This window comes from Oxyura jamaicensis, chromosome 2 (genome assembly GCF_011077185.1).
Source record: "Oxyura jamaicensis isolate SHBP4307 breed ruddy duck chromosome 2, BPBGC_Ojam_1.0, whole genome shotgun sequence".
In the NCBI taxonomy this organism is placed as follows: Eukaryota; Metazoa; Chordata; class Aves; order Anseriformes; family Anatidae; genus Oxyura; species Oxyura jamaicensis.
Genome location: NC_048894.1, coordinates 110,287,861 through 110,310,351, shown reverse-complemented (window position 1 = coordinate 110,310,351; position 22,491 = coordinate 110,287,861). Strand labels below are relative to the sequence as shown.

At 39.1% G+C, this 22,491-nt stretch overlaps 1 protein-coding gene across 4 annotated transcripts in view; it reads left to right on the top strand.

The window, feature by feature from the left end:
* SPIRE1 (spire type actin nucleation factor 1) overlaps nt 1–22,491 on the top strand; it is a 124,698-nt gene that overhangs the window by 38,170 nt on the left and 64,037 nt on the right. For all 4 annotated transcript variants that reach the window (XM_035318359.1, XM_035318360.1, XM_035318361.1 and 1 more), the window contains exon 3: nt 18,696–18,932. In XM_035318359.1, coding sequence (XP_035174250.1) covers nt 18,696–18,932 — 237 coding nt within the window. The remainder of the gene's footprint in view (nt 1–18,695; nt 18,933–22,491) is intronic.

Here is a 22,491-nt window from a genome sequence, read left to right as displayed (position 1 = left end):
TGTGACCATCAGAGTCACATCATGATGAGGCATTGTATATTTTCAAAACTTAATGTGATTTTACAGTTTTATACCTCACAGCTGTTATCATGTATCAGCTGCTAGTAACATCCTCCCTAGATATTCCTGGTCTGACTATCCCTGTATAATATAGAATTAATGAGGGAGGCCTGCAGTGTTGCTTTGTTGGCGTAACATGAACCATGCAAAGGTCCATGGCATAGATTACATATATTTTTTGTTTGGTTGGTTTTAATTATAACTGTTCCGTGTTGATAGCCAATAGTAAAAGCAAGAGATGCAACTGCTTCTCTTCAACACTTTAACATTATAAGAAGGCTCCCATTATATTTTCACGTTGCCTGGAGAAGCTATGAAAAAGAGACCTGATATCTGAAACTAAAATTAGACATCTAACAATGCCTGATGGTTTGGGGACGGGAGAGGGGAGGAAAAAATACAGAGCCAATCCTTTGTTACTAACACAAACTTTCCTTCTGTTTTCCTTTGCTCTCTGTTGGAATCAGATACTCCGGAGACACTAAAGCTTTCTCTTCTCTATTGAACTGCACTGATCTGAACTCCGCCAGAGTTCAAGTTACAACCAGCTCAAGATATCTGACCTTGACAGCCCAAAGTCCTGCAGAACAGGTGTAGACCACCTGAGATGGCATCTCACAGGCTGGGCTTTGTGGAATAGCTACAATTGGCTGCTTGTAAAGTAGGGTTGTACATCAATGCTGCTTTGTGAGTCAAGTCCTCATTAGAGGCCTTTATAGTCTCTCATAGCATAGATCCAGCCTGGCAAACTGCTCAAGGTGATGTCGGACAAACGCTGATCTGCTCAGAAGTTATCTCCCATTCAGAGTAAATGCTCATTTGAGAAGGATCTCTCTGGTAAAGATCTGTGTGATAAAGTGGCTTAGAGCACCATGTCTGCTTGTGTTCCCAATGTCTTTTGTCTTGGGGACCTTGGATCACAATTAATCGCTGTATTGTCAGCTGCTTAGCACACAGGTTATCAGGTTTTTCATTTTCTTTTTTTTAAAAAAAATTTATTATTCCTCCTTTTCCTCAGAGATTCAGCAGTGCAGTTTCACATGTGTGTGTGGTTGCATACAGTGTAAGTTACTCTACAGTGTCCTGTTTCCTTGCAGTCCCCATTGCCTTTCCCACCCCCTGATTCTCATCATCCCTCAAAAGCTCCTTCACCCCTCTTTGTCAGTGATATAACCCCATGTGCAGGTTTTCTGAGATGATGCATCATCCATGATTTGTTTTCAATTACAGGTATTTTCTATAGGAAACAGACTATCTCAGGTGAGGGTTACATAGAACAGATTTATTTATTTTTTTTTGTCTGTATAGCATTTTTAACCCATTACAAAGTCTGTGGTATAAGGAAAATTCTTTCTTCTTTTCTACCCTGAGGAATGCTTTGGTGGGGAATATTTTTGCTCCACTATTTGTTTTAATCAAGCATGTCATTTCTGCTTAGTAGCTCATTTTGTATGCTGTCTTTTCAGGGTTATGGACATCATAATTTCATTTTGCGGGGGTGAAGGGACACATTTTGGAGAATTTAATTTGAATCCCTGCTTGTGTTAAATGATTGTACCTTGGAATGGAAAGAACTAGATTTGGTGCGTGCGGAGAATTCAGAATCCATCTGACCTTCCTGAATCCTTTGGTTTAGGTATTGGAAGATGTAGCCACCCTCTGGCTTTAGAGGTGGCCAAGTCTTGGTGAGTTCCTTCTCCCACATCGCTCCCATCTCACAGTCTGCTGCTCACAGAACTCTGCTCAGGACTCAGCAGAAAGGAGATCTCTGTGCTGCATGGTGGATGCTACATAGGTGAAAAGCGTCCTGTACAGGGAGGGTGTGGCTTGGGAGATGGTAATTACAGAGTTTAATTATTCATATGATGTTACAAACCTTCAGCATGTACCTAACTTTATTGCTTCCATATTTCACTGTCGGTTGCCTGGCTGAAGGTGAGCCTGCAGTGAGAAACGTAATGTCCTAAAATATGGATTTTTTAAAAGCAATGTTTGTCAGTAATGTTAAACTTTTTTTTTTTTTTTTTCTCAAGTCAAAGTATCCATTGCTGAGTCTGCATGGCATTTCCTTCACATGGTGTAAAGGGGAGTGGGTAGAAGGTACTGGTTTGAACTGCAATATAGGTGGACTGTATTATTTCACCTTTTAATGTACAGAGCTCCAAATTGCATTTTAGCTGTGTTACATTATGATGGTTGTTACATTCCTCTTGTAATTCTACATTGGTGATAATTGCTTTCAGTTTCACAACATTGTAACAGGAAGAAAATATACTGATGTTGTTAGAGGACAAAAATCAGGCTATTTTGTTTAGAAAGTCTAAATTATTGACATTAAAAACAAAACAAAAAACTAGCTCTTTTGCTTGTTCTAGTGGATCTGAAGTATTTTTTAGTGGTAACCATCTACTCCATTTTTTTTTGTGAGAATTCCTGAAGAATACAATATGTAGGAAAACATTTAATGCACTTTGCAAAAACTGGTGAAAGGCATCATCTTGTATGTATGGGAGGATTAAAGTTTGCAAAACAGGGCTGTGGTATTCATCTTAAAGAGAATTTTCCTGTTCTGTCAGCATTTTCACTTCTATGAAAAAGAAATATTTTAAAGGTATTTCTAAGGTATATTATGCATCAAATTTGTGTTTTCTTTCCAGCATACTTCGTGATTAAGGCAAAAGTTATAAAACACATTTTCTTTCTTTCCCATTATCTTGCTGATTGTTTGTGTTGACTCAAAGTAGAATACTTTAACATTAATGTTTATAGATTATGTTTATAATGGTTATACCATATAAATATTGATAATACAGGTGTTATTAAACTGTCTCCCATACCATCAGCACACCCAGCCGTAATGATAGTCATCTGCTTTCAGCTTGGGGAAGGTTCCACAGTGGATGCTGCCAGATTTTCATCACAGGGTTCAAGTACCTCTCCTGATATACCAGAAGTGCAGCCAGCTACTTTAAGTTTCCAGTCAGACAGAAACTAGGTAAAGACTGCATCTAAGCTGCTGCACTAAAGACACAATATTCTGCTTAAAAATATTATGAAAATTTATGCAAGCTATTGGCTGCATTATTCTTTCTATGCTAGTATAATAGTTTTATGGTTATTTTAGAACTTTTTGGTTGTTCTTTAGTCTTACATTGAAGGTATTTATGATGTTTCATTCTCAGATCAGTCTGTTGCATTAAGAAGAAGCATGTTGCAAGCCTGTAGAGCAAGAAAGTTGGTGTTGGGGACACAGTGTCCACAGAATGTGTGCCAATTGCTTCATGGCAGATTAGCCCTAATCCGAGAGCTTTATGCTGAGCATGCCATCAGCACAGTGGGTGTTTTAGGTGAGCTCCTGGATTTCATCTGTTTTAGCTTCGTCCAGAAGGAGCCCCATTTTGCACCGCATCCATGATGCAAACCAAAAGCGCAGTGAGGGATGAGGAAGAGGTTTGCTTTTCTTTGACAAAATGCTTTGGTTTATTTTTTTGGGCCAAATGCTTCTTTCTTTGCCCAGAGAAGCTGTTGGGGCTTTGAGCAACCTGGTCTACTGGGAGATGTCCCTACCCATGGCAGGGGGTTTGCATTAGATAGTCTTTAAGGTCCCTTCCAACCCAAACCATTCTGTGATTTTAAGATTCTGTGATCTGCTAATGTGAGTTTCAAAAAGAGGAGTATGGTTGGTCAAAAATCTGTTCTAGTGCCATTAACAGAAGCCAATTTTACTTGAAACCTGAAGTGTAGTAGTACCCATTAGTGACTTTATCACTAAAAGGGTACTTATGAGTACTTGGGCACTTTATCCAAGTATGTGCTGCCTTAGTTTAGCAACCCTTAGTAACTCTTTAGTAAGTTTGAGATATAATTCCATATTGTAGAACAGCACATTCATCAAAGGATGGGTAATGAATGCAGAAACAAGACTGTGAATTTATTATAATTTGTGAGCAGTTACTTCTTAATTAGTGATTTATAGAAGACCAAATGTTTTTTACAGGTCTAGTTTTTCTTAGTACAATAGCACAAAAACTGTGACTGAACAAGAAACGATGGGAGCCCTCAGTAATGAACGCTTCAAGAATTACAAATGCTCATAGCACGCTTGGTAGGTCTGGTAGTTGTCTCAAGTTTCCTTTCCTAGGTTTAATGGCTGTTGTTCCTTAGAAAATAGTGACAAGTGATCTGTTGAGAACATCTTAACGTTAACATGAGAAAGATTTTTTTATTATTTTGGAAAAGAGCAAAATGGAAGTTTCATAATAAGATAAGGTACAGTTTGGAGGAAGGAGCTGTAAATCAGTCCAGAAAAATTGGCTGTGGTCAAATGGCTAGAGAGGTTTGGGCAAATAATATATATTCTCTGAAAATATTAAGTCTTGCCTTCAGGAATTGTTACAGTCTGTATCTGTGGTGGCTGCTAGCCAGCCTAGCACACGTTTCATGTAGCGTTCCCACAGGAGCAGCACTGACCGAAGCATCTGCACACTGGAGGAAGTTTCTCCCTGAACGGATGCTTTCTGCTGAGCAGTAACCCACAGTTCTAAGGTGTACCTTCTGCAAAGGGAAAGAAAAATATTTTTCTCTTGAAATTGCTATGTACAAGTTTCTAGGTCACAGTGTGGTGTTAAGGCATTTGTACATGGTTCCATTGCTTCGTCAATTCCTGGAAAATATGTTTTAGCTGGGAGCTGTGTTGAAAATGGTTATAAACATTATTCATTACCTCAGTTTGACCATCTAAAAATAGCTTTCTGGGACAGAGAAAAAAAGCTTGATTTCTTCTGGTAGAATACTTTTCATTAGCTTAATTAGGTAAGGGGAATGAGCACGGAAGGCTGCGTTTCCAATCTGCTTGTCCCTTTGCACCTGGCCTTTGTTACAATGTCAGGCATTACTCAGGAAAAACGCCTTTAAGCATAATGGACGAATACTTACAAATTTGATTTTAAGGGTTTTAAAAATTAAGTTATTTAAAAATCTAGAGGGAAACACTGTATTTTTGGAGTATTGTGCTCAACTTTGAAAATAAAAGCTAGTTTAAAATATGTTATTGCATTATATTATAAATTATGGTTTATTTTGTTGTCTTGCTTTTGATTAATTTTATATAATTTTAAAATAATCAAAACTTTTTTTTTTCAAGTCTTAACTGTAGAAAGCAAGGACTTTTCCCCCTTCCAACTCTAACTATAATAAGTGTTTGGTAAAAAGCAATGTTCATAGATATAATTGTAGATTAGTGAGGACAGTCTACTGTAAAAAGGTAGGAAAATTGTCAGAGAAAGAATTCTGTTCATACCAAACATTTCATCTAAATATATTAAATATCTACTGCACAGTCATCCTTGTGATGGACAATCTTAGCTCCTCCAGCTGAAATAGACATCTCTTCCACCTGTAAGTATAGCTGTGAAGTTTCTGCAGTGCTGTGCCTTCTCCTGGCCTGAAGCCACAGCTAATGTAAGGCCAGAGAGGGCAGTTCCCTCCTCCACTATAAGCTTAAGCCAGTCCCCATCTGGGCTCCCCTCGCCCCACTCCCAGGAGCTCAAGCACTGGGGAGGGGGCTGTGTAGTCAGCCTGATTGAGGACGTTATCTGGCTGATTCTTTCCTTCTTTTTGTATTTCTTTTCCTTTTTTTTTTTTTTTCATCAGGTCAGGAAAGCCCAGCGTTTTTCAGCAGTCAGTTTTCTGTTCTGGAAGACCACATTGCCACACAAGCACTGTAATATTAGCACAGGGTAGGTGTAGAGGTGAGGACAAGTAATAGTTATACCTTAAGACCAGTGTTCACTGAATGGTGTCAGTGCTGTTTGTCTGCCACTTACTTACTCATGGTCCCAGTACGTACAGCTCTCACCTCCTTTCTAAAGTTTCACCTCTCATAAGCCAACAATTGCATGTCGCTGCCTGTTGTGTAGTTTACGTGAGCAGATGTGGCTTAATGAAGGATGGTAAGACTCAACAACGTTACTGGACAAATGAGAAAAGTAGTCCATGCAAAAAGGGTTAATGGGGAGGAAATAAAAACAAATTCTGCCATCACTCTGAGCTCCAGACTTCACGGATATAAATTGTTCACTGGCATTTGAAATACTGAACGTTTGATTCCCTAGAGGTAGCTGAGCAGATGCTCTTTCAAACTGATTTTATTGATCTTTAACTCCTTCAAGAGTGTTGACTGTTACGCTCATTTAATTAAAGAAATCCAGGCTTATGTTTGTAATACAACAGTGATTGTATTTATTCTTAAATATCTTCAACTTTTGGGGTACTGCAAAATAAAAGCAAGGAAAAAAAGAGTTATCTGCTTGAATGAAATGGCTGTCTCACAGAGTTAAAGAGATTAACCTGTTTCTCTGCTATTCTGGAACGTTTTCGCCTTTCCAAATATGTGGTTCCTACAGAATTCCAGCAAAAATTTAGTGTTTTATCTGTAATGGACCTTGTGACCAGTACACTGCTTTTCTCTTTCCCACAAAGTGATTTACCTTGTTGGAGAACTTAGAAAACTATCTAAAGAAACAACCTTTTTTTTTTTCCATTTTGTTTTTGTCTGAAGAAACTGCCAGGCAATTTCTTTTTAACTATATTATGACCTGTCCTGTTGTGTCTATTACAAAAGGTATTCCTAAAAGGGTGTGTGGATAGATCAAGTTTATAGAATGTTAAAAGCTTAAAGAGTATTAAAAGTAATTAGGGATTATTAATTAAATTAAGGACCAAAATTTAAAGCCACAATGTCTAAAATATTAAAAAATGCGCATGTTGCCCTTTTTCCTATTTCTTAAACTTCAAGACATTCATTCTCTAGAATGTAGACTGGTAGACATAATTACATTGGTATAATGAGATGAAGGGCTGATTCTGTCAGAATTTATTTCCTGTGAAATTTAGAACAATCTGATAGTCTAATCTTAGCTATTTTCTCTGGCTACCTGTGCTATTTACATTTAAATAAATTACTCTTACATCTTGCTTTATATTCTCAAAGAAAAGCAGTTTTGTGTGTCGCATTGCACCCAGCTGATAGGCCTAACCATTAGCCTCAGGCATGTACTTTTCTTCATTTTTCCTTCCCCTATTTTATAGGGAACAAAAGTCGCAGGGAAAACAGGATGATTAGAGGGGCTTCCAACTGAGTTTAAGTCTTTGTGTGTGACGTGCAGAAATATAATTTAGACTTTCGCAGCACTTCTCATCCAAAGCTTTTAAATTGGGTCAATATCCTCATATAACAGGTGGTGAAACTGCTATAGGAAAGGGGAAATGGCCAGTGTGAGGTCTCTCAAGAAATGGGCAATTAGGAAAATCCCACATGACCTTCAGTCCCATTCATTTCTTACATTTGAAATTGGCTGCAGTAATGGGTGGACAATGTAATGTCGTCTTTGTTTGTGTGAAGAAAATTGTGTAGGCAACTATGTTCTGACTCAGAGGTGCTATGACAATGCTTGCCTAGAAATTATAACTCTGAATTGTAGTCAATATTACAAAGTTGATGTTATAAAGGAACATGTTGTATTTTCAAAATCAGGAAGCTCATCACAGTACAAACATAACACCTTAACTTTCTTTTTCCAGGTAGGGTTCCCATTCTGTCACTGAAAGGAAGATTAGTTGGGTAGAAGGACAGGTTAATATTGCAGCAGCATTTTAATTTCCAAAGCATGAGAGGTCTAAGGGGATTTATACTCCCTGTACATATGAGCTTAGCTTTGTTTTTTTGTTTTGTTTTGTTTTGTTTTTGTTTGTTTTTTGTTTTTGTTTGCCAGCCAGAGAGGAAGCTCTGAGGAGCTAGCTTTGAATCCTTGATCCAGGGATGAATGGCCTAGGACCATGTTATAGCTCTCCTGTAATGGTCTTGTGGGTGTGGTGGTTCGGTCTGCCCTGATATTTCTCCTTCCACTTGCTACCATGTTATGTTTCATATACATCTTTATGTATCTGGCTTTTCCTTGGGCTAGGACGGGGAGAGTGGCAGCACAGCACATCCCTTTACAAGGGCTCACCACAGGAGAATCTCAGGGTTGGCTCTTCTAGGCCTGATCTGATGTGACTCTTGAGATCCCTAACCAGTGCATAATAGAATCTGAGGGAGTAAGTCTAGTTAATTGGCATGCATATAACCTTTTAAAATATATATATATATGTATATATATATTTACTTAATACATTTTTTTGCTGATGTTGATCTGAAGTATCTGGGCAGCTTACATATATCCCAGTGTTTAAAGTAACCCTTCCCCACCAGTGGTTGGATATTAAGTAACTTGGCTGCTATCTCAGCAGCTAAATGAATTATCTAGATAGTATCTCTATTAGAAGGCCAAGGGCTGAGCATTGTAGAAAATCTGGCTGTATGGTCTATGTTTCTGTGGGGAATCAGAGTTGGGAATGCCTTCTTCCCTTTCCCTTTCCCTTTCCCTTTCCTTTTCCCTTCCCTTCCTTCCTTCCTTCCTTAACATAAAATGGAGATGGATTTTTTGGAAATAGCATAACATTCCTGAACTGTGACTGTAAGCAGATCTTTACTGTCATTGCTGTACTAGAATTCATGGATATTATCATTATTGACAAAAGGCAATAGGGCAATGCTCAGCTATTTGTAGTCCAGGAATATGGCTATTCCATCTGGGATAATAAATTGTTGTAGTTCAACACTTTCTGATGACTTGGGGAGGTGTCAGGTACTAAAATATCTTGCATTAAGGTACTTCAATACTTGAGGATATAAACTGTATATTTAATTTATCAATAACTTTGAATTGTGATAGAGGTATGCTTTAATATGGTTTTCTTTGGCAGAGGATTTCACTGTTCAGAGGGAACAGTGAAGGAAACAAAACCGAATGTCACTTCATATATGGGTTCTCTGGGGTTTTACAGCCCAAAGAGTAGGTGGTAAATTTTCTTCTGAGGCTTGGCACAGGTTCAGTTTGCTCTTTGGTGTAGGGTAAGTCAGCTTCCCATGCTATCATCGTATCTGAATTTCAGACCTAAAAAATAATGTCAGGCTTGTACCTTCTTTTGAGTAGATAACTTGGTCAACAGTGCCTGCTGGTGCTTTCTTGCATTATTCTGGGGAATGCTTGTCTTCTCAATGAGGCCATTGTGAGAGCTCAAAGGTAATTGTGCAGTTACTCCCTTTGCTCATTACTAAAATACTTTGTTCACTTAGGCATTCAGTCTTGGAGGAGTATTTGAATGCCAGTGATCCAGAAGCTTGTGTCTGATGTTGCTGCTTATTGGGAAGAAGGCATGGAGTAATATTCATATGAGTAGGAGCTTTGCACAGGCTTTGTCATCCTGCAGCATTATGTTTGTATGACAGGGTTAGAGATCATACGTGCCCTAAATGAATAGCTGTCTGACACATAAGTAACTCCTCGGGCTACCATGTTAGTCCATGTGAAAATTCACATATTTCATGACCAAGTCATGTCCTTCATGCTGAGCTCATTTTTCTTTGCACATCTACTACAGGGCTACAAAGATGGCGAAGGGTCTGAAGGGGAAGGCATATGAGGAGCGGCTGAGGTCCCTTGGTTTGCTCAGCCCCGAGCAGAGCAGGCTGAGGGGAGGCCTCATGGCGGCCTGCAGCTCCCTCACGAGGGGAGCGGAGGGGCAGGCGCTGAGCTCTGCTCTCTGGGGACAGCGACAGGACCCGAGGGAATGGCATGGAGTTGGGACAGGGGAGGGTCAGGGTGGGAGTTAGGGAAAGGTTCTGCACCCAGAGGGTGGTCCGGCACTGGGACAGGCTCCCCAGGGCAGTGGTCACGGCACCGAGCCTGCCAGAGTTCAAGAAGAGTTTGGACACTGCTCTCAGACACAGTCCAGTCTCTGTCCAGGAGTTTGACTCATTGTCCTTGTGGGTCCCTTCTAACTTGGGATATTCTGTGATCTGACTAAGAAAAAGCATCTCAGTAAGAGTCTCTCACTTTTCAGCTTTTTGTTCCCAGGCCATATCTGCAGATTCCCACTAGCTTCTTTAGGAAATAAATTCTGTGTAAATATCTGCCCAGGCGTGGCTGAGTGCTTATCCATGAGATAGTAGAGGTAGCCATGCATCATTAGTCTTGGGTTGCTGTGTCGTAAAAGCCAGTGTCCCATGGACTTCTCAGGAATTGCTCCTTCATTTTGATGAAAAGGACAATGTTCTTATCAGTGGTTATTTGATTTCCCATCAATACTCGGTGCCATTAGACAAACAGCATTAAATTTGAGTTGTTTTGTGTATGTTTAGCATACATGCTACTCACTACAAAGCATGGCCCTCTTTTGGGCCATGTCACTTTAAAAACCACGTGTTATGTTGGTATGTTTGGGCTTGGTTCTTAACATCATTGAGTTCAGACTAATGAAATCTTAAAATTGCAACAATCTGGCTAATAAAAAGTCTGCTACCAGTCAGAGGGACATGATTTTTCTGGAATGGAAGAAGATGGATGTTAGGAAAGCAACACTTAACCCAAAAGAGCTGTCATATTCCCGACTGTGCAAACTTGTTCAGATGCCTCATCTGTCTCTGTTAAGTTAGTTGTCTGCAAAATGCTTGAAATGCACACTTAAATCTGCAAGACATAGTGAAAGCAGCCCTACTTTTGTAAAGTCTGTTGAGAGCCTCTGGTGGAAAACTTGTAAGACATACATGCAAATGTAAAGTTTTAATTAATCTACAATTTGTATTTAAAAGAATAGCTTTCATTGTACTGTTATTTTATTTGCTTGGCTTTTATAATTGTTAATTTGGGGGGAAATAGTTGTGAGAAAGTTCTTGAGGAGAAGTGGTTTACATTGCAGCTATAGTCTACTCACTTAATTTTGGGATTAATTAAATGGGGGCCAAGCCGGTAGCAGACGACACCAGTGGCTGGAATGAAATCTGTGTGGGAAGGCTAAGAAATTAATACAAATAACTTGTTGAGGAGATTAGTTGAACTGTGTAGATAGATACTTTGAATAAAAGTGACATTGGTTTTATATTGCTTCATGACTAAAGTAAATTGGACTGAATCAAAGCTACTTGAAGTATTTTCAAGTGAGGTTATTTTATTATCGTGCATCTATAGCTTGTGTTACAGACTATGGGCAGATATGCAATATCAGCCAAATTTAAACCAGTCACACATGAACTCTGAAGATCAGAGCTACTGAACTTGTTTTCTTTTTCTTTATACAAGTTTTACTTGAGCTGGTCACTTACCTCTCACTACAAAATCTTTCGCTGTAGTTAATCTGATATTCTATTATAATACAGATAAATTTATTCAAAAGGCTGATATGAAAAATAACAATTTCTGTCTCTTACACAATTGGTTCTGGTTTGTTTTTGCTGGTCAACTAAATTCTTTGCTCTTTCTGTTGGCTTACTGAAGGAGTTCACCTGATTGATTTCTATTTTTAGGCCAACCTATGTATATTAAAAACAACTAGAACCACTAAAACTTTGTTTGGACCTCATTTTATTTAGTAAAGTCAGGTATACCGAAGGGTTATACGTGCTAAAAAGAATAACTTTTTTTTTCAGTTGTATAGGTACAGTATTAAATGATTCTGATGTAATATGCTACTACCTTGAGTTTCATCAATTTAATATTAGACTCAAAACTTTTCTTAAATAAAAATAATTTTAAAAAATCTCTTGTGTGCAAGAAGCATTAGTCTGAAGAGTTAGAGTATTATAAGGCTTTCGCAGTATCATGGAACGGCTGAGGCTGGCAGGTCCCTCTGGAGTCCCCCTGCCCCAGCAGGGCCACTCAGAGCAGAGTGCCCAGCACCATGTCCAGGCAGATTCTGAAGGTCTCCAAGGAAGGAGATACTTCACATGAGAAGTGAATTAGGGCAGGAGTTTGTGACATGATCTGATTTTGTATCTTGTACTTAAAGTAAAAAAACATGTTCAAAGGACCATTTCCATAGTCTTTGAGGTATTTACAAACTAAATTTTGATGTGCTGAATTTTGAAGCCTCTAAGATTTTAAGTGAATTTTTGGGGAAATTATCTTTATAGACATTGACAATAAGATGCTTCTAAAAACCCAAGATGAGACAACATGCCTAAAATTCTAAATATGTAAGATATTTTAAGACATTTTTCAGATGGTTTTAAGCCTGCAGTAGAGAAATATAACAACATATCTACTCTGCCTTTGTTTCAGCGAATATATTACAAACTCAAAACTCTTTATGTCATTGCTATTTCTACCATTTACTTAAATGAGATCAAGCTAAAGGCCTTAACATGACCTGTATTTAAAACCATGATATGAACAGAGGTGTATGTAAGAACTTTAAAATGACTTTCACCATCTGTGTTACTTAATTATTGCACCTAATTCTTTTATTGGAGCTTCAGCTATTACTAGAGTTTTCACAGTTAAGTCAGGGAATCTAATTTCTTTTTTCTCTGGGGATGAACTGTCACTTTGGTGAAATTCCTTCAGGTTGGATAAATTCTTTAATAACAGACTAAATATTTTTTCGAAGCTTGAAGATTATAATGTATGAACAAAAACTAGAAGAAAAAAATGATTTTCCCAATGTTTTGATGCAGCACATAAAATGTAAATTGAGACTGATACAATGGAAGAAATTCTGTTTTCATTCATGCTATTGAATGGTAGTTGTCCATAGATAATCTCTAGAGGGAAACCTAGACAACCAAAAACATGTTTATAATTATAAGAACCACTGAATAAGCTGGAGAGTTACATTATTACGCTTGAGCCTTAATAAACTTACGGTTAAATTACTGCCGTTTTCTAAGAGGCAACTGGGTCCAAGCATATTTTAACTGCTTAGATTTTTACATATTCACTGGGGAGGGAACAAAGAAAAAAAAAAAAAGCTGGCATCGCCTTTGTACGTTTAAGCTTGTTCTGTGTCTTTGATCAGTTCTTCCATGGAACCTCTTTATTGTGTGCCTGCATAGTAAAATGATTCAGCAAGTAGGTCTCAGTACCCATGTTGTACATTCACAGACTTGCGGATATAAAATCAATTTGGAAAACATCTACCCTGAATACGATAGCGAAGTTTTCCTAAATCTGAATATATCTAAAACAAATTGAATTCAATTAAGTTTGCATTTCATTTTTTTCATATATATTTTCTGTTGTATCCTGTACATTCTGATTTTTTTTTGCTTTATATTAAATAGCAAATAGTAGTATTTTATTACTGCTTTGTATTAAATAGCAAGGCTCATTATATTGCAGAAAACAGTATCTCATTATTTCAGTCGTGAACCAACACCACCCAGAAGTTAAATAATAATGTCTCTTATGTCTATATTCTTTGGTTATGAGTAATTCTTCTGATTCACTGCAAATACTCTGAATCCTTGCTGCTCAACTGGGAGCAGCTGAAAGTTTTCACTTTTTCTTGTTTGACCGTCCGTTTCACTAATTAAATGAATCTGTCCCCACTAATTTAGTGAAGGTCGTATTTAAATGTAGCGATGTCCCCTGCTATTAAAACCCAGGTGATGCTGGCCTGTTACCACCAGGGAATGAATGTTGTGGTAAAACTGACCTGAGTGTACCTGAGGTATGCAGGGACAGCAGCGAGTCTTAAAACAACCTATTTGGGTGTACTCTGCTGTGAGTTATTCTTGAGAGTTACCCAGGGCACTAATGATGAGGTAAATAACCAAAAAGGGTACCTGGGTTTATCCTAACCGTGTTATTTGCTCACCCTCCCTAAAAGTGGGATCTTTCTCAGCTACAGAATTAGATTCTGAAGAAATGGGCAAATTACTCTGTTACAGAGGGAAATGGCAATCAGAGCAGTAGCTTGCTGGCTTTGGTGGAGGTGAGCAGTCGGTTTTGTATCCATCCTTTGGATTGTATTGCAGAATTTTATCACAAAAACCTGTGCCCTGATGTGCAATAGAAAACGTAAGGCACACAGCTCTTGAAATCGGAGTTGTCCATGGACATGTCTCCACGGCGTGTTATGGCACCAGAAGCATGGCGTGGAGCCCCTGGCAAGCTAATACAAAGCCAGCAGTAGGACAGGTCGAGGTTGGTGCTTGTGTGCTGTCTTGGTGCTGCCTGGGTGGCTGGCAGGGTTGGTGGCTCTGCCACGGCCAGCGGTGTGGCCACTACCAGCCAGATCCAGGCTCATGCTGCTCTTACCCTGAGACAGTGATTCTCTTTCATAAAAACACTGGAGAACTGCTGCTAAGAAAGTTGAGAACTTAATAATTGTAGTGTAATTTTTTTAATTAAAAAAAAAAAATAGAATTTGTAAAAGTCGGTGCAATAGAAATGCAAATCTTATCGTGACTGGGTGCTGTATTTGAGGTCCCTGTGGGAAAGTTCAAAGATAGTTGACTCACCTTAGGAGCTGGAGCTTTACGGCTTCTTTAATCCCACTTTAGGGCTACAAAACCTGCATGGCTTTGGGAGGAAGGGAGGACGTTAGGGAGGGACAGGAATTTGAGCTGAAAAAAAGCCCTTTGCTGCTGTAAGTACGAGCCTGTCCTTAGGCTTTGTTGCTTTGTTTAAAATTTGAAGCAAACCCTAGGAAGGGGATGAAAGCTTAGACAGTGCCCTATTGTGTGTGCAGTGAGTGGGGGAACGGCACGCAGATTCTGCCTCTCGTCTAAGCTTCAGAAAGATTCAGAAACATCTATGTCCAGGGGAAAAAAGGATTCTTCTCAAGTTAAATAAAATAAGTGAAATACGGTGATTTCACCTGAAACTATGGCAAGTCTCAAACACATTTTGCTCCTATACAAAGGCTGTCTATGCGAAGGTTTTTAAGAACGTGAAATTGGCAGTGATCACTAGATGAACATAATGTCCCATAAAAGACCTGGAAAGTAGAGAACCCCTTTCCTAGAGGCGTGCCTTAACGTCTTGGAGGAACGTATGCAGCATGGAAAGTTCCATTTGGTGTTTGTTTATGAAAATGGGCTGAGCAGTTGGCGTTTTGTTTCAGTGTGTGTGTGAAGAAGGAGCGCGAGGATATTGTTTTTACAGCACGCATCAAGTCAAAATGTTCTGGCAAAGTCTCTCGCAAGTTTATCGCAAGTTGTTATAACGTTATAGTATAATACAAGTCCAGACTGGTGTCGGAACTGAAAGAGTACTCACTGTGAGACAAAATTCCCCTTTCACTAATGATTTAAGCACAACAGAGCACAAGTTCAGTCTGTGGGAAATGTTTAGTGTGTGCTTTTTTTTCCTTTGGTCTGAAGCCATGACTTTCAAAAGAACTTGGGGGGAAGGTGTAAAGCATAATAACACAGATCTCCATGTTTATTTTTTTAAGTTATTTAGCTACTGATTGATTTGTAGAGATCAGGGCCTTTGCCAAAATTTAAGTCAGCCAGGAACAAACGAGTTCCGAAACTGGAGAGGCAGAATTTGATTTATTTATTTTTAATCTGAATCAAGCGGCTTTGTTTATCATTTATACTGGCACTTGTTCCAGTGGCGTGTAGCTGTTCTGATGTGTCAGCGTACATCTGTCTGGCTTAAAACAGGGCTTCACTAAATCCCTCCTTACACTTTCTTTTCATCCTATACCTCCGCTTTCTTTCACGGATGTAAATTAAAAGTGTGTCACTACTTGTCACCTGTTCGGTGCTGGAAGTATTTACTTCATGTTTAGTTAACAAACAGTGCAAATTAGAACCAGTCATTTATTTTTAAATAACTGATGCTTTTTTAACAATAATATGTTAGTCCCTGATTATCCAGCTCAATAAACCATATATTATCAATTCATCCATTCAACCATGAAAAGGCTTTCCTTTTTCTGTTTGCATTTGATTTATGTTACAGGCAAAGTGTCAGCGCTCGTGAGATTAGTCAGCAATGAGTGTCTAACTTTGTACATTGTGTTTCTAGTTATATAGACACAGAAGTTTTATTTGTGTAAAGGTGCATTAGCAGTTCCGTCCAGGTGAAGAAGTTTGGACGTCTCTGTGACTTGTGTTTGATATTCATGCCGCACTTGTGGTTTTACAAGGTCCTTGGTAGACCGGTATTACTCAGAGCACTGAATGTTTTCAATTTTAATCCAAGTCAAAGAAAGCTTCTCGGTTAAGAAGCTTGGTGCTTTGTCTCTCATCAAGATGAACCTGCGATACTGACACAATAAATACGATTTTGATCACGGCTCCTAAATATGGAGCTGAAAGCCTGAAATCTGGGTCTGAACTGGAGCCATTTCAGGTTTTCGTGTTGTGTCTGCTTTGCGTGTATTAGGAAAACTGTACATAGTATGGAAGATCATATAAGCCGTGGTACTGAACTACAAGAGCCCCACTGCTGATCCATCAAAGAAAGCAGCAGCTGTCACCCAGCTTTAGCCATGGTGCTTTTGAATGCCTTAATCCTGTTCCCAAACAGGAGGCAGAGGGAGCACGCTTTCTTTATACCCCTCTTCCATGGATTTATTTTTTTAAGAGTCTAGCAAAATCCAGAATCTGTCTTCAGCAGCCATCTCTGTATGGCACAAGAAATTATTTTCTTTGCATCTAATTCAGACATTTCAGTCCTTCTCAGGTATGCTCAGCTCTTTTAGCTTTTATTAAAGTTAGAAATTACCTTGTTTACTCCCTAGTGTTTAAAATATCAAAGCAATTATTCAGCTGTACTTCATTTTTCATTTGGGTCCACTTCAGGTTGGAATTAACTTGCTGTTCTTTTGTTCCCTTTCAGTAGAAGGGGTATATGTTGAGTTTGTACTGAGAACCTGAGTGAGGTATAGGAAACAGGCACCTGTATGCCAATACAAGTTATTTTATTTTACGTAATTCCCATTTGGTCAGTTTTTTTATAGCAATGCAAGTTTTACAAAGCAGTTGTTACAAAATAGCATCTGTGAGAGACAAACCAAATAAGTTGCAAACATAACTTTTAGTCTGTTATGGCAGTTGTTAAAGTCTGTATGGTGCTGTGTCCTGTCTCCGAAGTGGGTCACAGGAGATGTCTGGGGAAGTGCGTGAGAACCGAGCTAGCATACAGTGATGCTTCCCTGGTGTACCTGGCTGTCTCACTAGCATTTCCTGAGTCAGAAGCTCTTCTTTGATCTAAATAAATCAAGACAAATTTTTCTTCATTAATTTGCCTAATCACTTTTCTGAGCTGTATCTTAAAAGAATATTTTTCAAGTAAGTATAAACACATTTCAAGAGAATAGCATAGAGAAAATATTTATATTGATCAAGTTATCGAAATTATTGGAAATAGATTCTAAAAGGGTTGGTTTATTTATTGGGTTTTATGTTTGATTGTTTATTAACCACTGTTTTGCAAAGTGGATTTGGACTGCAATGAGACCTCAGCAGAGGAATGAGTTTAAATGTAAAGCGGTCGGACTACAGCTGGTGCATGAAATTATCCATTAGGCTACCATTTTTAAGTCTTTGTGAGCCTCCAACCATTCATACAAAAATACTTAAGAACAAGTAAGCTGCTGAAGAGTCAATTTGAACATTTTTAGAATCTATATATGTTGTCCTGTGTACCAAAATTGACTTGGAAAAATCTACATTAAAAAATGTGTTGACCAGGGTAGTACTGAAAGCCAGATGAGAGTAAATGGCATTTGATGACAAGGTTTGGTATGTTTAGAAATACTTATGTTATTAAAGTTGCTCTAGTGCCAACTACTCCTACGCTGGAGTCTGCTCATTTGTGTGACACACTAGCCATCCTAACACCCAAGAAAGATCAGAGATTACATGCAATAGCTCCAGTCCTACTTTCCTTGTCAGACAAGCATCTACATAGTCTTCCTGTGGTTTACTCTTGCAAGCCCATTTTCCCTTCCTTCTCTATTAATACCACTTTCCAAACTCCACCGTTTGAAATGTCATCTCTTTACATCTCTACAAAGCTGCTAGCTTCTGTATTTACTGTAAGGAAAATAATTGATGCCAAGAAAGGAAATGTGTATTTAGCATTTGAGGATGTTTGTGACAACTTATTGCTAGCTTTCAGTGAGTAAGGGCTCATCTACTTGCTTTGCTCCTGACAGAGCACAAAAAGGAAACCTTGAATTCAATGAAAAATCAAGGTAATAACTCATTACAATGAAATCCAGGTGTTGGTAGCTTCAGTGGAGTATGTGCAGAAGGTAAAAGAGTCCCCATGGGCTGATGTCCCAGTGCTCAGAGAGTTAATACTGGGATGTCCACAGCTGGCTCTGGACATTTCTCAGGGCAATGGAGAAATGCAGAAAGTGAAGGCCAGCTTCCAAGTGTTGTAACCATTTGTGGGAGGAAGGAGGCATCTCATGTTAAACTGTTCTTTTTCTTTTCTTTTATTTTATTTTTCTCCCTGGGAGAAAAATGTCATATATAAAAATCTATAGTACTGTTTTTTGAGTTCTGTTTTTTTAATGTAAAAGGGCCTGTCTTTGTTTTTAAATTATTACTTCTATTTCAAACTTTGAAATAAGAAAGCAGTAGGTATGTGGTATGACCTGTATATTGTGTGCTGCATTACTGAAGTACTACTGTAGATAGTAGGTGTTCATTTTTCTCTTTAATTTTGATGTTTGTTTTCCTCCCAGTTGCTGAACTTGTTATACAAACACCAGAAAAGAGCATTTCTAGTCTAGCCTATTTGTTCATTTGAATGGCATTAACAAATACTTCTTTTTTACTTTTATAGGTTATCGAATCCCTAGGGATTATTATATACAAAGCCTTGGACTATGGTTTGAAGGACAATGAAGAGCGGGAATTAAGTCCTCCGCTGGAGCAGCTTATAGACCACATGACTAACACCACAGAAACTGATGGGAGTAGAGATGAAGGATATGATGCTCTGGATGAGGGAGTGGAGGACGATGACGATGATGACAAAGCAGAAGTTGAGGCTATTCATTCCTACAAAGATGTCATGAAGGTACAGAAATAGATTATGTGATATTTCACTGTTCTTATCAATGAGAAATTTAATTCTGTTTTCTGTATTCTTGTCTGGTATCATACTAGCTGTGCCATTTTTTTTATTTTTATTTTTATTTTATTTCTGATTTTCCTGGTCATTCTGTAAAGTTTGCTTGCAAGAATGATGTGCAGTAGTATTTCATTTTGGAAGTAAGCAACAGAAAGTCCATGATCAACTTTACTGTATGATCTGCCATTCATATCACATACTTATTTCATCTGTGCGCTGGATGTTGAGCCTTCCAGTGTAACATCTGTTGAGTTATTTTGTGTACACTTGGTTACTTCCTGGGCTGCTTCAATTATTTCACCTTTTCATTAGCGCCGTGTTACTTTAATTATTCTTTATCAGTTTCTTCCTTTGCCTTCCTTGTCTACGGAAGCAGAGGACTGCTTTTATAAGTGTAGCTTATTTGTATGGAGTGAGTCAGGGTGCAGTATTTCATTGATGATAATTATGATTGTGGTTCTTGACCTGAGTTGTGAGATTTGGAAATACAGCTTATGAATTTTGATTGCAACAGATTTGCTAATGTTATCTAGGCTACTGTGAACAATGATTTAAAAGTTTTTAACCCTCTATCTTCTCTAGAGTAGAAATTTTACAGCCCAGCGCGGCCCTAGTAGAGAAAAAGGTGTTAATAAGCATGGGTTTTATCAAAAGCAGTGTGATTGGTTTGCCTCGTAAGTAATCTGAGAGTTAATACAGGTTGGAAAATTGTATGTTAAATTATACCAGTGGATTGAACACTGTATATTGCTTGTACTTACGTGCAAATAATATCTGAGGACCCAAAGCTTAGTATGTCAGAGAAATTAAGAATGTAGTGGTGGAAGCTGAGAGCATCCTGAATAGCACATAAGGACACGTTAGCACACAGAAAGACCCCACTGAAACCTGCCACTTCTGACAGGCTGGCCATAAAGAGGAAAGCTCTCAGTAGGTTGGAGTGGGGGTAGCTTTTGTTTGAGAGGCTTTTGCATTTGTAATTAAACTTGTGGTGTTATTTGGGAAAGTACCACTAACAGCCACACTCATAAACCTGGTTAAAATTCATGCTTCTGTTCCCATCCTGGAGGATTTACATCCCCCTGTTCCTGCTTTTCCCTGTGACAGGGCTCTGCATGCCTCATTGCAGTCCTCTCACCACCCAGCACAGCAATTGTGTCATGTGTGTGTGACTGCAGTCTCGCATTTCCCTTGCCCAAATTATCTTTTCCTCCCTGCAGCAGAAACGATGCTGCACGCTTAAAGCCTTTGTTTTCCCCCATTGCTCAGAGGAGCAGGGGTCAGCGGGAGCAGTGAACGAAGCAGCCCTTCGCTCCCCGCCGATGCAGAAGGCCCGGCCGCGCGTAGGCCTGCATCTCCCCATCGAGCCCCTGCTGCTCTCGGGCTTTCCGAGTCGGTGCCCTGTCAGCGGGAAGAAACGAAGGTTGCTTTGCTCTCGCCTCCCTCCACCACTCCCTGCTGCCCAGCCATCTTCCCTGAAAATGGCCAGCAGTGGAGAAGGCCGGGAGCACCCCGCTGAGTCCCTGTGGGGACCCCTCCAGCCAGCCTGGCATTATATCCCAAGTGGCTGCCATTGAGGGTAGATGCAACGTGTCCTCTATCCCTCCAGTCTGGCACGAATGTCGTGGCGTGGTGAAACAGCCAAAGCTGGATCATTAGAGGAAGTTTTGCTTGGTGTGGAGGCAGCAGAGACATCTGCCTACGCAGAGCTGAGGGCAGAGGTTTGTAGAAGTGACTATTTTGCACATTCTTTACTTGATGTCTGCAAACAAGAAAAGAAGTTTGGAAAACGTCTCTGAAATCCTTCAGGCACATGCCTGAAACTCAAATGGCAGAAGAAAATGTTCAGTCAGACTTCAACCATTAAGGCTGCTGAATGGTGCCTTTCTGGTTCAGCTTTGTTCATGAGCATTTCTGTTGGTCTGAGGCACCTGCATATTTGTGGTTTAAAATCAGCATCTTCATTTTTTATCATTTTTTGCTATTAATTTCTTATTATTCTGGAAATGTACTCCTTTTCTATTTCACCTTAATACACTGAACTTCAGCTGTCAGTCCTACATCATCCTGACTTTAACTCCTAAATGCCTTGGAATTCCCTTTTGTTGCTGTTGTTGCTTTTGATTAAATTACTTGCTGCAGGCTTATCTCTATGTCTCGCCTTTATTCCCTATTCTGTCTCATTAATCCATTGACAGTATTAGAACAACAGCATCATTCTTGCCCCATTTTTGGTGCTCATGAGTATTTGTGAGATTTTTTTTCTTAACTCTGTACGTTTTCAAGGATATGACCATGTTTTGGATGTGGCTTTTTTTTTTTTTTTTTTCCTCCAGACCTGAGCTATATTGCAGCTACACCCTTATTTACCCACTGACTGTTTCACAACAGCAGTGTGTGGTCTTGTGACCATAAGGCTTGATTATTGTAATTCCCTCTTGGCAAGACTCACTGTGAAGCTTTCTCCTCTGCAGTTTGTAGTGAATGCCAAAGCAGGTTTGCTTGTTGAATTGAGCAACTATCATTTTTGCCTGCCCTGCATTCTCCAAATTGCAAGCTTGAAAATTGGTAGAGGTGGGCTGTGTGCTACTTGTGTTGATTTTTAAAGTTTTTAACTATATAGTCTCCAGTATGGACATGATTTTGTCCTTGAAATGTGATTAAATCATAAAATCATGGAATCATTCAAGTTGGGAAAGACCTCTAAGAACATCTATTCCAACCTTTTAACCTAGTACTGACAAGTCCACCACTGAACCATGACTTGTTTCATCCTTCCCCAAAAAGTGCTGTTGTCAGGTCCAAGGCCTCTCTTACCACAAAGACAGCATTTTTCCTTAAATTGCTAATATGGGTGAGCCTATCTTGTGATTAAAACACAGAGATAGAGAAGATACGCATCAGGTTTTGCTGTAATGTAAATTAGGCAGGTCAATCCTGAACCTTTCCCTAACACGGAAAATTCTGAGTAATGTGGTAGATAGCTACTCCCAATAACTGGGAAAAAGGTTAGTGCTAAATAGCTCTGCCAAGGTCAGCACTGGCAAAGATCACGTTTGGAAAAGACAAAGATGATCTTTTATGCTGCATCTCTGTATATTTGGTTGATCTGGCTTTTGATTTCCTTGGCAGGACCAACCCGCCGTGCAGACTTGGTCCACTGTTTTAAAATATGTATCTATGAAGACAGGAGATATTGTTTGCCATATGCTTAATTTTTTTAGACTTTGTTGTATTTCAGACACAGCAGGCTTGGTGCAAATGAAGGAAGAAATAGAGACAGAAAGGATTGGATGTTTTTGGACAGACGCTTTCCTTGTTTAGGGCACTCTTGCCTGCCAGCATTCACAGCACATAAACACAAGAAAGGCAGTACCAGTGCACATCCAATATAGGAAATCTGTACATCGTGGGCACACCAGGTTTACTATGCACATGTGCAAAGACAGAAAGGTAGACTTGCATATAGGGTGAGCTAAAGGTGTCTGGTGCACATCAGATTTAC